Here is a 13,847-nt window from a genome sequence, read left to right on the forward strand (position 1 = left end):
GTCATTCTAAGTAAATTTTAAGCTGCGTATGACAAAGTACATCTCTTAAATATACTTGCTAGGTCATGGTTGTGTGTCATCTTCAGCTGACCTCTAAACTATCATGTCTGACAACAAATTCTACTGAATTTTTATTCTTAAACTGTACCTGTCATAGTTTTGTTTGCAGTTACTCTGAGAGTTGTGAAAGAAAATAGTCCCTTTTGTTTCAGAAACGCATCACTGTCAAAGGATAGGAATGAGACAAAGGCCAAACAAGTTAGTCATAAGCAAATGAGCACCATAGATGGGCAGGCATTTAAGCTTTTGAGTCAAATAGTTGTTGAATAACAAACATATATACTGTGGAAAAATAGTTGCCTTTTGAATAACGCTGTGAGAATTAGAATAAAAGAAAGAATAAAAAGGGAAAAACATTTACATGACAAGAAAATACAGTGGTTATTCAAGCAGAGTTTTGCAGAACGCATCTCAGAAAATGACAAAGTTGGTTAAATTCAAATTACTGAAGTTTGGAGTTTTCTGAAGGTTTTACTTTTTCAGTGTGTTGAAAAAAGGTTTTAGACATTAGTGGCAATATCTTGGCAGGGTTATTAGTAGAAAATGTTATTACTAATTGATCCTTTTTTGTCCTATAACTATTTTATAATGTGCATGTTTATCCTTACATTTTGAAGATGTAACATTTTGTCAATTTGTCAACATATTTATCTTGTCGTGGCTTTGTAATAATCCAGATTAACTGTTGAATTTATTGTATTTCTGAGCTATATGAATATCTTCAGGTTTTTGTATGTGAATTTCCTCTCAGTGTTTTGATAAGTTTATGAGTAATTCTTCTGGAACTGTATTTTTGACGTATTATAATTCAACACCAGACTCTACAACAAATGGATGTTTTCAGATTGTATGATTAATGAATTAGAGTTTCAAAACTAACATAATTAACTCTTATAATTGTTGGCAAACTTGTACTGTGTATCTTTTATAACGTGCTGTGTTTGCGAATATAGTTAATGCTCATGTTGCCTTGTGTGCTTCCTTTCCTCCAGCCTGGCTTGCCTGCTCAGAACTTCTCCATGTCGGTTACGGTTCCAGTGTCCAACCCCAACACTTTAACCTACAGTAACCCAGGGAGTTCCCTCGTATCCCCATCACTGGCAGCCAGCTCATCGTTAACAGACACGACCATGCTCTCCCCACCTCAGACCACCCTGCATCGGAACGTATCACCTGGGGCCCCGCAGAGACCACCAAGTACTGGCAATGCTGGTATGATTTCAGTACTGTTGTGCTTTCCTTTTTTCTCCTTTCTTTATGTTTTTATTAAAAAACAACAACAAGAAAAAAAAACCCACAATTTTTTTTTCCAATGATTTTTTTTTAGGTGGAATGCTGGGGACAACTGACCTCACAGTGCCAAATGGAGCTGGTACCAGTCCAGTTGGTAAGTGTGGTATCATATTTGTGCTGAAAAATAGTATCATGGTTTCAGTTTGCACACTTACTCAGAAGCAGTTTTTTAGTTTTGATTCCTTTTGGTTAAGGAAGAGCAAAGGGCATAGTTATTAAGTTGCCTTGTAATTGGTGAGTTTTGTTTCAGACATTTCACCCTCATGCTTTTTCTACTTCGGTAATAATTTGCATTTTTTTATTGCAGTTGATTTTAGTCATTTACTGCTCTTGCTTTTTTTTTTTTCCTACAAGTGTGATTACAGCATGCTTGAGAGTTATGTTCCACCTTTTTTTATAAAATTCTCTATGCTTACTAAACTAGCTGTGTTCTGAAGATCTGGCTGTTCGGTGCTAGTTCTGGTGCCTATCAAAATGATCAAAATATAGACTGTGTTCTTTGTATTGCTTTGTATGTCTTGCTAATTATTTTCTAGCTGTTAGACAAAAACAGCTTGGAAAACAATAGCAAGGTTCAGTTTTAATTTTGAAGTATGATCAGCATTTCTTTCAAATATCAATTAAAGACCTTGCCAAATAATCAAGTTCACATTATTTTTTGGTCTTCAGTAAATTGATATAATAGCACTTTTTCAGGTAAATAATTCTTGTCTTGTCTAGACAAAATTTAATACTCTGATGGTGATCAGGCAGCCACTCAATTTTATCATTACAGATACAAAAAAATGAAGGATAGCTCACCCACCTTCTTTGTACTGCTTCCATTCCTTGAGATGTCTTGGTAACTGAGAGCCAATTTTGGAAGTACTGATAGCTGTCTTCAATAAATGTTCATGGCAAGAAATGAGAGAAGCATCTCTTGACCTTCCAGTATTTGCCCACTGGTTACTTAGTGTGGCACTTGAGAAAAAGTTATTTGAAGATAAACTCATTTGATTGGATTTATAAATAAAAAAGCTGCAACTACAGGCTGAAAGCATGGGATTGACTTTCCATTTTTTCTCCATTCTTTGGCTACATGCAGCAAATAAATATTTAAGTATGGCTTCCATTGAGTAAGCAACATTTTAAATGGAGAAACTCAGTAGGGAAAAACAATTACTTTTAGAAGCTGTGGAGGTCACATGTTGATTTCTGTAGTGTTTCTAGGAGCATAGGAAGTTCCACACCAATACACAAAGGAACTTCTTCACAGTGAGGGTAACGGAGCACTGGAATGGGCTGCCCAGGGAGGTTGTGGAGTCTCCTTCTCTGGAGATATTCAAGACCTGCCTGGACACCTACCTGTGCAGCCTGCTGGAGGGGGCCTGGTTTGCAGGGGGGCTGGACTCAATGATCCCTAGAGATCCCATAGAGATCACAGGCCCTACAATTTTGTGATTCTCAAGTTGGAATAAGTTTGTTATCAAGACACTTCAGTCGTCTTTTCTAAAGTCAAGCTTTAGGAACAGTGGCTGCAGGTTTAAGACTTCTTCTATCAATAAGAAAATAGGACAATTGTCTACGTCACTTGCTGTGGAGCATTAAATGAGGGAAATACCAATTTTCAGTAGCTTGATGAACGTATTTAATGCAGTAGAAATACTTTCCTTCTTGCATTTATTAATAGTTTATGTGAAAAGTCAAAATGCATCACTTATCTCTTGCTTTCCAGAACATCACACCCAAAATGTTACACACATACCCACTCATTTCTAGAAAGATTTTCATTTAAATAAGAGTTGTGGCTATATCAGAACAGTTGAAAATCTGTAAAAGGTACCTCTAGCAAAAAGCAGATACCTTGTTAGTACCACAGTACTAAATTACAGGATCCGTAAAGTTATTGGAGCTCCACGGTCCACTAGAATGTGGCATGACTTCTTTCAAATACTGTCAGGTACATGGTAACCTTCTCAGTTGCAAACAAAATTGAGAAAGCATGCATAAATAGACTGAGTCTTGGCTGCTGTATATTAAGAGCATACTTCAAGTTAATATCTGCAAAAAACTGTGGTTATAGGTTGTTATTATATTTACTGTAGAATTCACTTTAAACAAAATGTATTTCCTTTTTTTAGCTTTTTTTTTTTTTTCATTTATACTTGCCAAGAGTGGAGAATTCTCCTATAGATGTAGTTGTGAAAGGTCGTGTTAATTTTTCAGCCCTCTATAGAGATGGCAAAAATCAAGATGTGGTACTCACAGTACCCGTATTTCCCCATATTCTCTACAAACAGTTGCACCAGATGATCTTGGAGGTCTTTCCAACCTCAGTGATTCAATGATTGAAACAAAGGGAAAAACAGTTCTGAGTCACCATTAGGAAGTTTTGAGCATTTGATTATGCTGTCTTTTAATTGAAAGATGCTTACACATTTATGTCTCTGGGTGAAAAACAAGTAGAGGTTATCTTGAGAAGTAGTTCATGGTAAAATCTTGCATAAAACGGCTCATTTAATTCACATGAGGGATTTTTTTCCCTCATATTCTATGCATCTTGTTTAGAATAGATGACTTACTTTAACAGTCAATCTGCCAACAACAGTTCTTCTGTGGAAAGTAACTTTTTCTGATGAACAAAAATATCTGTGTTGTAGCGCAGATTGGTAGGTGGCTTTTTATGTTTAGAACAGAAAATTTGGTGATCATTTTGCATGCAGCTGTCATAACTCTGAGAAATCTATTTTACATTTTTAGAGGGTTTTTTTTTTTTTTTGAAGTTAACCCACCATATGAAAACTTCAGCAGATCCTTTTCACTTAGCAAGGGTATCAATTTTGAGAGAAGGAAGAAGATCCTACGTTTTGAGTCTTTGTTTTTGAGCAAAGATTTTTGTTGTTAATCAGGTATTTTGCAGCTAGAATTTTCATGATGCTATTGCCAGTAATCAGCACTAATCCTGTTCAGTCTATGATGGACATCTAATATGCTTCAAGAGTCCCATGATCCCAGGATGTTTGCAGTTTACTGTTTGTTATCAACATTATCATGGCTTGAACGTGTGCTGCATGTCCGTATCATTCTTTTCAAAACTCTGTGGTTTCTGTTAGCCAAAGTATATTGTCACTTGCTCTGAATATCCAAATATGAGGGAGAAATTCTTTGACCTCAAACTGAAAGGACGCTTGATGGACAGATCACCTTTGTGTTTATCAAAAGGATGTCTACCTTCCTATGTTCCAGGAGATTTGGTGGTGTTTGCCAGCAGAGTTCAGTGCTGTTGAATTTGTCCTATTCTTGATGACTGCAAGAATTGGAAGAGCTTAAAAGAAGTACCAGTGTTAGCCCATTTCTACTTTCTGCTCCCACACCTTTCTTGTGAGGCACTAAACTAAACCACACTTAACACTGAAGTGGCCAGTTAGGATTGTGGCCTTCATTGCCTGGGCTACATGCCAAAGAAACCCTGATACCTTTGAACTATGGTGAGCTCCTGAAGAACTTCCCAGTAATGGATGTTTTTGAAGGAGCTGTTGGAACTGGAGAGTCTTTATAATGCAGGCACATAGTATTTTTTTACGGGTATCTTTGTCAGTGAAGTAGCCCTTCCAGTCAGTAAGCAGTTTATGAACCCAGTTCATCAGGGAGATTATCTTTCTTTTTACAATTTTTGTCATCAGAAAGAACGGGTAAGAAAGAGTCATCCTGAGTACTGACTTTCTCCTCTTCATTCCGGATCTATCTTATGTAATGTCCTCACTGATCTTCAGATTCTGAGGGCATGAAGTAACCTCAGGTGTATTGAATTTCTTTGGACTAGAGCTAAAGAATATAATTGCCTGAACAGCTGTGCCTTGTGAGCTACTGGATCCCTACTGAGAGCCTGCCTAGATCGTGTGTCATCTTTGATCATGGTGTCATGACACCAGGAAGGATTATGCAGAGGTGCATTGACAATTTGCTTACACCTGTGAACTGCCTCACACTTCAGGAGGGGATCAAGACAGGGAAGTGTGAAAGGCCATGCCAGCAAAATGGTTCACTTCAACTCAAGGACTTGTCTGACTGGGAGACCATTTCTGTGTGTTTGAGGATAAAACAGATGGACCTTTCACAAGTCTGTTAAGTCAAATGACTGTTATGCTGCAGTTCTTAAGCATACACCAAAAGGCTTCAATAATGAAACAGCTTCCTGTGCATACATTTCTGTTCATGTTTTGCTTACTGAATGAAAGAGCACCCAAGGAGAAGTATACAACTAACTCTGAAAAAAACTCTTGCAGCGGTTTTGCTTTAAATTGGATTGGTGCTATCAACCTCTTCCTTAGGGAATCACGTTCTTCTCCCTCTACCTAACGCCCAAATTCACCAATCTGTGTGAGGACTGCTCCAAAATTAATGCTTCCTGTTTTATTATGTTGGTCCACAATGTCAGAGAAAGATGCTGGTGGGATGGCAGAGGAGCCATGTGACAAAATGGTGTCTGACGTGGAAGAGGAATGAAGCAAAAGGATGTTCATTGCTGGTGAAAATGCACAGCCTGGTTGTGGTTGGTGTTGAAAAACAGCATTTTGTAGCTGAGAATTATCTCTGTTGGGTAGTGTAACTGCATTCTTTGTGTCTGTTGTTGTTTCCATGGAAATAACTAGGAGGCATTAGTTTTGGAGCGATCTACATATCATCTGTGCCAGATAAACAGCTTAGCACTGCTGTGCCCAAGGAAAACAGCTGTAAACCTTGAGCACATTACTACTTGTATCTGCTCTACTTCCTCTTCACGTGACAGGTAGTATCTGTCAGAGGTGGTCTTTCACCGGGCAGAGTTCCTCACTTCTTAGCTTGTATTGGAAGTGATGCGAAGTAATGCAAAATGCAGTGGACAAAGGTTCTTGCTCTGTAATCTCAATAGTGTTGGCATAATATTTTGCCTTGCTCTGATCTTCAGGGTAACCCGGGTAAATACAAGTCAGTGTTTCATCCTTCTGTAAAGAAGAAGTTGAAGGATGCCTGAAGGACACTGAGGGCAGCCTGTTTACCCTTACAGCTTGCAGCTTCCGAGCTCTGCTTGAGGAGGACTACTGAGAGTGGACTGCAGATGTGCTGGTTCGCTGAACCTGTCTTCTTTGCTAAGCACAGATCCACTTATCAGCATAGAACAGTTTGATGCATCCATCATCTTCTAATTAGATCAGTTCACAAGAAACAATGGGCTGAAATTGGCCTGGAAAAACATATTGGTAGAAGAAAGCATTTAGTTGTAGCAAAATGCCCCATCAGCATGTGGTCAGTTCAGCCCCTGAATTACCTGTGGATTTTTAAATTGAAATGTCAGAGTATCTTACCATAATTTCTGATTTACTAAGACATATAAGACAATTCTGGGTACAATTCACCACATGTATAACAAATTGTTAATCTCCCATCGGAATTTAAGCCTTGCGTTGGATCTGTATAAAGTCTCAGCACTGCTATAATGCCAGCTTGCCCAGCAGACCGCAGCACGTGGAGTTCTGAGCAGAACATTTCTGGCCTCTGTTCTTTCAGTGGTTTTGTGTGGATGTATAGAAATCAACAGATTCAGAAAGCAGAACTCTGATTTCGTTAACTGTAAACTGTGTAGTTTGGAAATGACCTAAAAGGCATCTCTTTCATTCCCACTGCTGTATTTTCTCGCGCAGTTGGATAACATTTAGATAGAAAAGCAATGTGCTCGTTTTAATTCTGTTGCTGCATTCTGAATAAACAACCATTATCTTGAAGGTGACTATTTAAATTCTAAATGTTCTTGAAAATTCCTTCTCATCTTTGCATTTAAGTTCAGGAAAAAGGAAATTTTTGAATGAAGCAACCTTTTTGATGCTGAGTCTTTTTAAACTTCATTTTTCCCTTCGGTTTTGCTAGCGTGCATTTCCTTGGCAATACAGTGTGCCTTTTTTGCTGCATTTTAATATCTAAAGTACTGCCATTAGAAGTATAAATTGTACGTGTTTCAAAGTCTGACTGCTGTCAAAGGTATACTTTACTCCTATCCACAGTATTAGCTGAAGGATTGATCTTTAAAAATGTGTGGAAATAGATTAATTCACTTGAAGTGTTACAACACAGCCTTCCCAAAGGCAGCAGAGAACTAAGGTGAAGTTAGAAAATCAGGGTGGCATCAGCAGAGACTTCTGTGCAAAGCTGAAAATGGTGTGAGCTGCAGCTGTGGGTTCTTTGTTGTAGTTTTATTTTCATTCCTACTTAACGCTGTCGTATTCAGAAACACAAACTGGGTGGCTACTGCAAGTAGAATTGCAGTTGTTAGATTTGGTTTCAAAACTTTATGCCCAGCCTGAGCCTTCTGTGTAAGCACTTTTCTGGTGTTCTGTAGGTACAGTGGTTCAGCTGTTTGCAAATGTGCTTTTCAGTTTACTTCTATTTATGTGACTTGTCAGATTACATGATGTCACTTGCAGATCTATTTATTTGCTACTATTTTTATTTTTCTTAATCTGATGTTGTTTAACTCCTTGTCCATGATTATTTTTCGGAAATATATGCAGCCATGAAGTTTTTCAGAGGTGAACCACAAAAAAAGATTAATTGCATCAATGACTGTAATTTATTCCTTGAGTATTAATAAGAACATGGAGTGCTTTCCAGCCACGTGCGTTCATTGTCTCAGCTGATGCGATTTATACAGTGATAGATGAGTCTGGCTCGTGTAATTCAATGCTTCATCTTGGGCTGGAGGACTATAAATGAGATTAAGCTGCATTACGTTTCTGAAGGCAGGGGGTTTGCTTGTTGAAATAGCTGGATTTTAAAACTTAGGCTTAGGAAAGAAGGCAAAACAAGAAGTGGGCTCATGGACGACGACCATCCTTATTATCACAGCAATTCAATGAAGTGTGAATTTTAAAATTTGTTTAAAATGATTTCTAGAATTGAGAGCTTATCTTTGCATTGGTGTCCGTTTTCCAAATATGTGTCTTGCAAATGCACTTGTAGTTGTGTTTAAAAAGTCAGTTAAGTAGAACTCTTACAATGGACATAAAAGCAGTAGTCTGAATTTACGCTCGGATAGGGATTTATATCCTGCTTCCATTTTTCAGTTTGGTGTTTCAAAATTTTAAATGGCTGTATTTGGGGAAGGTGTATATTGGATGTGGTAGATAAAATTTCTGCATGATGCGAAATAGTGAGCAGAATTTCTGGGGGTATCACAGCCTCAGTTTGGCGGAGTGCCGAGGAGTTGCATCATCCTGTAATGGTTATCATTTTCTGGCTCCTGACCTTATTCCAAGAAATGCTGTGCTTTTCGTTATCCTCTCACTCGTCACTTGTAATTTCATTTTCTTACTAGATCGTTAACAGCAAAAAAAAACGCTTAAAGTTTCATACTAGAAATCAATATTTTACAGTCTTATTGCAGCACGGCATCTGGTTCTTCGGGTTATAGGTATGAATACTTTGTGTTTGCTAAAGAGAAGAAACAGAACTTTTAGCAGAATGCTTCCCTTAGGTCAATACCCGTACTGTTGTACACTTCTGCCATTTCTTCCCATTCTTAATACGTATTTTTCTAAGCATTTGTTTTCTGTTTTTAAAAGTGCTCAGCCATTTGACAGAACAAATGCTCGACTCTGCCCTGCTGCTGAGTGAGACTGCCCAGAGGAGGCAATGGCACAGAGTTTGTTGTTTTTGACGGCACCGTTGAAAGCATGAAATGTTTCTGAAGGATTGGCAGAGCCTTGTAATAAGGGTTGCAGGAAATGACTGTATTGGGTGTGGAAGAAAGACACTGTCCAGATTTAACACATGAGCTACCAAAATACTTGAAAACAGAGGACAGGAAATGGAGTTACAGGCTAGACCGAAATGTAGTACAGAGCTCCATTGTTCCTAAGAGATGTATTGTTCTGAAGTTTCAAATGCGATGTGGAGCACCACAGCGTTGCATGTAATTGTACTGACAGCATGCTTCTATTTATTGTTAGGTTAAAGCACCAACTTTACTTTTTTAGTACAGTAAGGTCTTTAAATGCACTGCCGTTTTTTTTTGTGAAATGGAGGATGCTGTAACAACGTGTCAGATATAGTTAGATGTAAGTGTAGCCGTTCTCAAATAATTCCTCTTCCCTTGCGTCTTTTTCCTGATCTGCTGAGCTGCTGCCCAGTCCGCTGGGGAGGTTTGCGGTGTGACCTGATGCGGTGTGGGCTTTTCATAGCTAATGTGTACTCTCATTTATAATGGATAGGTATCGATGCATCTATTTAATAAAGATGTCCCACAGTTTCAGATACCTCAGAGGTAGCACAGATCTTCTATTTTTATGGTTTCTTTGTCTGTGTGACCTACCTTTTAAAATATAACATTGGATTTGCCCTGTACTCGTTCTATATGCTCTTGTGCTTCATTCCTGTGTCCTACCACATGAAGCAACCCATATACCTGCCACAGCAATTAGGAAATAAACCAATTCTGTGTGGATTTGGTTTCTCTGTGTCTGTGGTTGGGGCTTTTTTTTTTTTTTTTTGCCTGGAGCTCCCACAAATCTCTTCTAACCTGTGGTGAAAAGTTGCCAATTTTCTCCTGCTATTGAGCTGTACACTTAGCTCTATTTTGTATTGTCCAGTCTAAGCAAACTTTCCAGCCTCTTTAGCTGAATTTTATTTCTAACCTTGAAGCATCCCAATACATTCAGTTATTTTCTGTTGAAGAACGTAGAAGCTTTAATCATGAAATAGATTTTTTCTGTGGTTATGGAGGAAGAACGCTGACACAAAAAGCTTTTTCTTTCTGCTGTCATTGTATCCCTTCTTTCCCGCCTGGCTTCTGAGTAAGATGGTACAATTCTCAGAAAACTGATTCCCCATCTCCCCTAAAAGTGCTTCAGGAAAGTACGAAATTAGAAAAGCTCATCCTTGCCCTGTGAGCCTTGGAGAAAAAAGAACATATCAGATCATCCATGTATGGTCAGGCATTTGGCACAGTAGGAAATCCACTGAGCACTGAAGTCTGTAATTTGAAATCCTCTCTTGAAAGTTGTGAATGTGCTGCTTAGCGACATGTGGACAAGAACTGTGCTTGCAAACCTTGGATCAGTGCGCTCCAACCGTTTTGTTTTTTCCTCAAAAACATTTAGCAGTACCTTAGTTTCCAAAAGTCCTCCATAAAACTCAATAGAACATCTTTAGTTCAGTGGGAATCATTGGCGATAGGTGGATGGTTGGACTGGATGACCTTGAGGTCTTTTCCAACCTTGCTGATTGTGTGGTTCTGTCTTCACACGAGCGTAAGGACTTTGATATTCTTACATTAATCTTTGCTTTTTCCATTGCTAAACTTATGAAAGTAATATATGAGGTTGTACTGAGAGCGGGCAGGGAAAAGATGAGGACTGCATTTGACAGTTCCCCCCATGTATTAAGGGCTGGGCTAACAGAAGAGGTTCCCTCATTAGCAGCCTGGTGAATTCACCCCTGTGTTCTTGACACAGATGAGCTCAGTACCACCTTCATTAAATGTTGTGCTGTCCCACTGATAGTTATCGTTCTTCAACCTTGCTATAAAATGCATTAGGAATTTTACTGAAGAAGGTGCAATGTGACACTGATATCTTTCTTATTTTAATTGCTTTTAGATTAACGTGTATTTAATGTAATAAAATTGGATTGGGCATAGGGGCCTATTCAAATTAGAATAATAATACGAATTCATGCCAGCATGGCACTACGGGCTATTAGACGAGAATTTCCCACACAGTGAACTTTGTGTAATAGACTTCCCCTGAACGGTGACTATAAGGGCCACTTTCAGAACTGGAATGTTAGTATAAACATAATGTTATTATAAATGGTGTATATTTATACACTCACACACGACTTCTGTAGTGTGAACTGTGGAGTTCCCTGTTGTAAAATCCTGTTGCTGAACATTTTTCCTTTGCAGCTGAATAATAAGGTATATTTGGGGAGTCGTTGCTATAAATCTGGTGAAATCATTATATGGTGGCCTAAAAAAAATTCTGATAAATATGTTGTAGTGAATGTGACGTGTTCTCCTGTTGCTACAGGAAAATGGTGTACTGTGCACTAAATTGTTTCAGTATTGTGTTACTGGTGCCCAGTGTACTGTGCCCGGAGGTCAGAGTGAATTTAAATGGAAAGAATTTGTTCTCCGTATCATTATCAAGTATGCTAATCGGACAACGTGTATTATTGCAACTTGTAATTAATTTAATTGTTGAGTAGGTACTGAAATCCTGCAGATCCTAAATGTATTTGAAGACCCCATTGTAGAAATGGAGACATATTCTCAGAGGCAGCAATCTTGTATAGTTGGTGCTGTGTGTGGAGTGCGGGTAGGGATGCAGTGGGGCTGTGCAGAAGCTCACCTTGGAAGTTCAGCCTGGAGAAAGGGAAGACCAAAACCAACATGTTATTAGAAACAGTTTTTGACAATAGTTGTTCTCAGCGTTTAATCTGCTAGGCAGTGCCCTTAAGGTAACACCAGCTTTATGCACTGATCTTCTGGGGTAGTGCCTTTCGTTTGGTTACTCTGTACCATTCCTCTTGTGAGAAGTTTGCATTGGAAGTTTTAGGAAAGAAAGATTACATACTTCGTGTGCACACCGCGGTTCTATGTTGCTCCTTCTCTCAAGGTATGTGTGTCTTAAGGTACGTTTGTTTTTCAGGAAATGGGTTTGTGAATTCTCGAGCTTCACCAAGCCTGCTCGGCACTGCTGGCGGTGGGAATGGCTTAGGCAAAGTCATGCCTACAAAGTCTCCACCTCCACCTGGAGGAGGTAATCTTGGAATGAACAATCGCAAACCGGACCTCCGTGTTGTCATCCCACCCTCCAGCAAGGGTATGATGCCACCACTGGTAAGTTAAAACATCTGTTCTGTAGCTAGTTTTTTGGGGGTCAAAATGACGTGTTTTGCCCACACGCACAGGAAGACACTGTCTCATCTGCTTACTGTAGGTTACAGTAATAGAAAAGCCTTTTCTTTAAAGTGTCAGATAGCAATGTGACCTAAACATGGTTAAGAGAGCAATCCTAGAGATTTAGATTTGGATTTTGTTTTGATGTCTCACTGACTTGGCACGGAGAACTTCACTGGTTTGGAGGATGTGGGTTTTAAGAAGGGTTATGCATTATTCTGTGCAGGAATAGCTCATTTTATTGGTAATACAAACTCCATTAACGTGCCCCAAAGCAAATCTGTACCTGTTTTTCCTGGATTGTAATGCTTGTGGGATATAAAACATAGCTTCGGTGGTAATGATGGTCTGAGCAAAACTCCTGTTCCATGTGATGTACTGGAGTGCAACCTGTGTGGCACAGCGTGCTATGCTGGATGTCCCATCTTCACTGGAGACATGAAAGGGTAATGAGGATCAGTTTGAGGCCCTATTTGTATACCTTTCAATACTACTATGCAGCTTGGCATGTTGGTCATAATGTTTGCTCAGCCTGGGTTTAGCATAGCACCAAGTACTGAGTCAGGCATGAAGCAACCACAGCACTGAGGGCAGAACAGGACTGTCAGGAAGAGTTGCTCTATTCCTCCTTTCATTTGGCTGACCAAATCCTTTTGGTCTTTCACTGTCACGTAGAATTCTTCAACATCAGTATGGGTGTTCTCTCTTTTCTGTGTATGGAAGGACGAACCATAATGAAGAGGAGCAGGATGTAAACAACAGGAGTACTCTCTGAATAATTTGTGTTTGTTTTTAAGAAACCACAAGTGCTTACGTTGTACTGGCATTCCTGATGAATAACACAAAATTAACCCAAGTAACAAAAGTTACAGTTATGCTTGGAGTAATGGTTCTTAAAGATGAGGGTTTTTTAGTAACGCTGAAGTGTGGAGGATGGGAAATGCACTGCATAGATTTTAAAATGAAAATTGTTTTTAAAATAATTATAAATAGGTACAAAAAGAGCATTGTGTTGGTGCAGTTCTAATGTCAGAAGTGTACGGTACCCACTTACTCTGCTCTTGTCAGGAATGACATAAAATTCCACATACTTTCTGTCTGTCTTTCTGATGAATTTGGAAGGGGATGTCATAGTAGAGGTGCTGGGATGGCACAGTGATCATATGTGAGAAATACTTGGTTACTTTGCTCACTGTGTATTGCATCAGCGCAGCCAGAAACAGCTGTGTTGCATACTTACATATGATGTCAATGTGTAGTTGTGTTCTTGTTTTTATTAATCTTTCTGCTTTAGTTTTGCCAAAAGATGTTCTTAGTACAGTATTTCTTATTTAAGCACTGCATTACATGACGTACTTCCTAGCAGTATTATTCAGAGTCAGGAGGCAAATTCGCATTATTAATTGAAATGAATTAAAATGTAAAGCACAAACGTGACTTTTTCTTTCATCTGTGAAAGCAATGCTATTTTGAGTAACTGTGTTATCCCTCTTGTTTGCTGAGTACAGACGGAGGAGGATGAATTGGAGTTGGTGAGTCTGGGCTCCTGTTTGATGAGACACAGCAAGACAGCAACTTTTTA

The 13,847-nt window shown here is 38.9% G+C and overlaps 1 protein-coding gene across 18 annotated transcripts in view; it reads left to right on the forward strand.

Moving 5' to 3' along the window:
* MEF2A (myocyte enhancer factor 2A) overlaps positions 1 to 13,847 on the forward strand; it is a 78,117-nt gene that overhangs the window by 52,420 nt on the left and 11,850 nt on the right. For 13 of the 18 annotated variants that reach the window (XM_015292072.4, XM_015292074.4, XM_015292079.4 and 10 more), the window contains 4 exons: positions 1,053 to 1,272; positions 1,388 to 1,447; positions 12,015 to 12,205; positions 13,774 to 13,797. In XM_015292072.4, the coding sequence (XP_015147558.1) occupies positions 1,053 to 1,272; positions 1,388 to 1,447; positions 12,015 to 12,205; positions 13,774 to 13,797 (495 nt within the window). The remainder of the gene's footprint in view (positions 1 to 1,052; positions 1,273 to 1,387; positions 1,448 to 12,014; positions 12,206 to 13,773; positions 13,798 to 13,847) is intronic. The other 5 variants (XM_015292075.4, XM_040706193.2, XM_015292081.4 and 2 more) reach the window with 1 other exon arrangement.

This window comes from Gallus gallus, chromosome 10 (genome assembly GCF_016699485.2).
Source record: "Gallus gallus isolate bGalGal1 chromosome 10, bGalGal1.mat.broiler.GRCg7b, whole genome shotgun sequence".
Classification (NCBI taxonomy): Eukaryota; Metazoa; Chordata; class Aves; order Galliformes; family Phasianidae; genus Gallus; species Gallus gallus.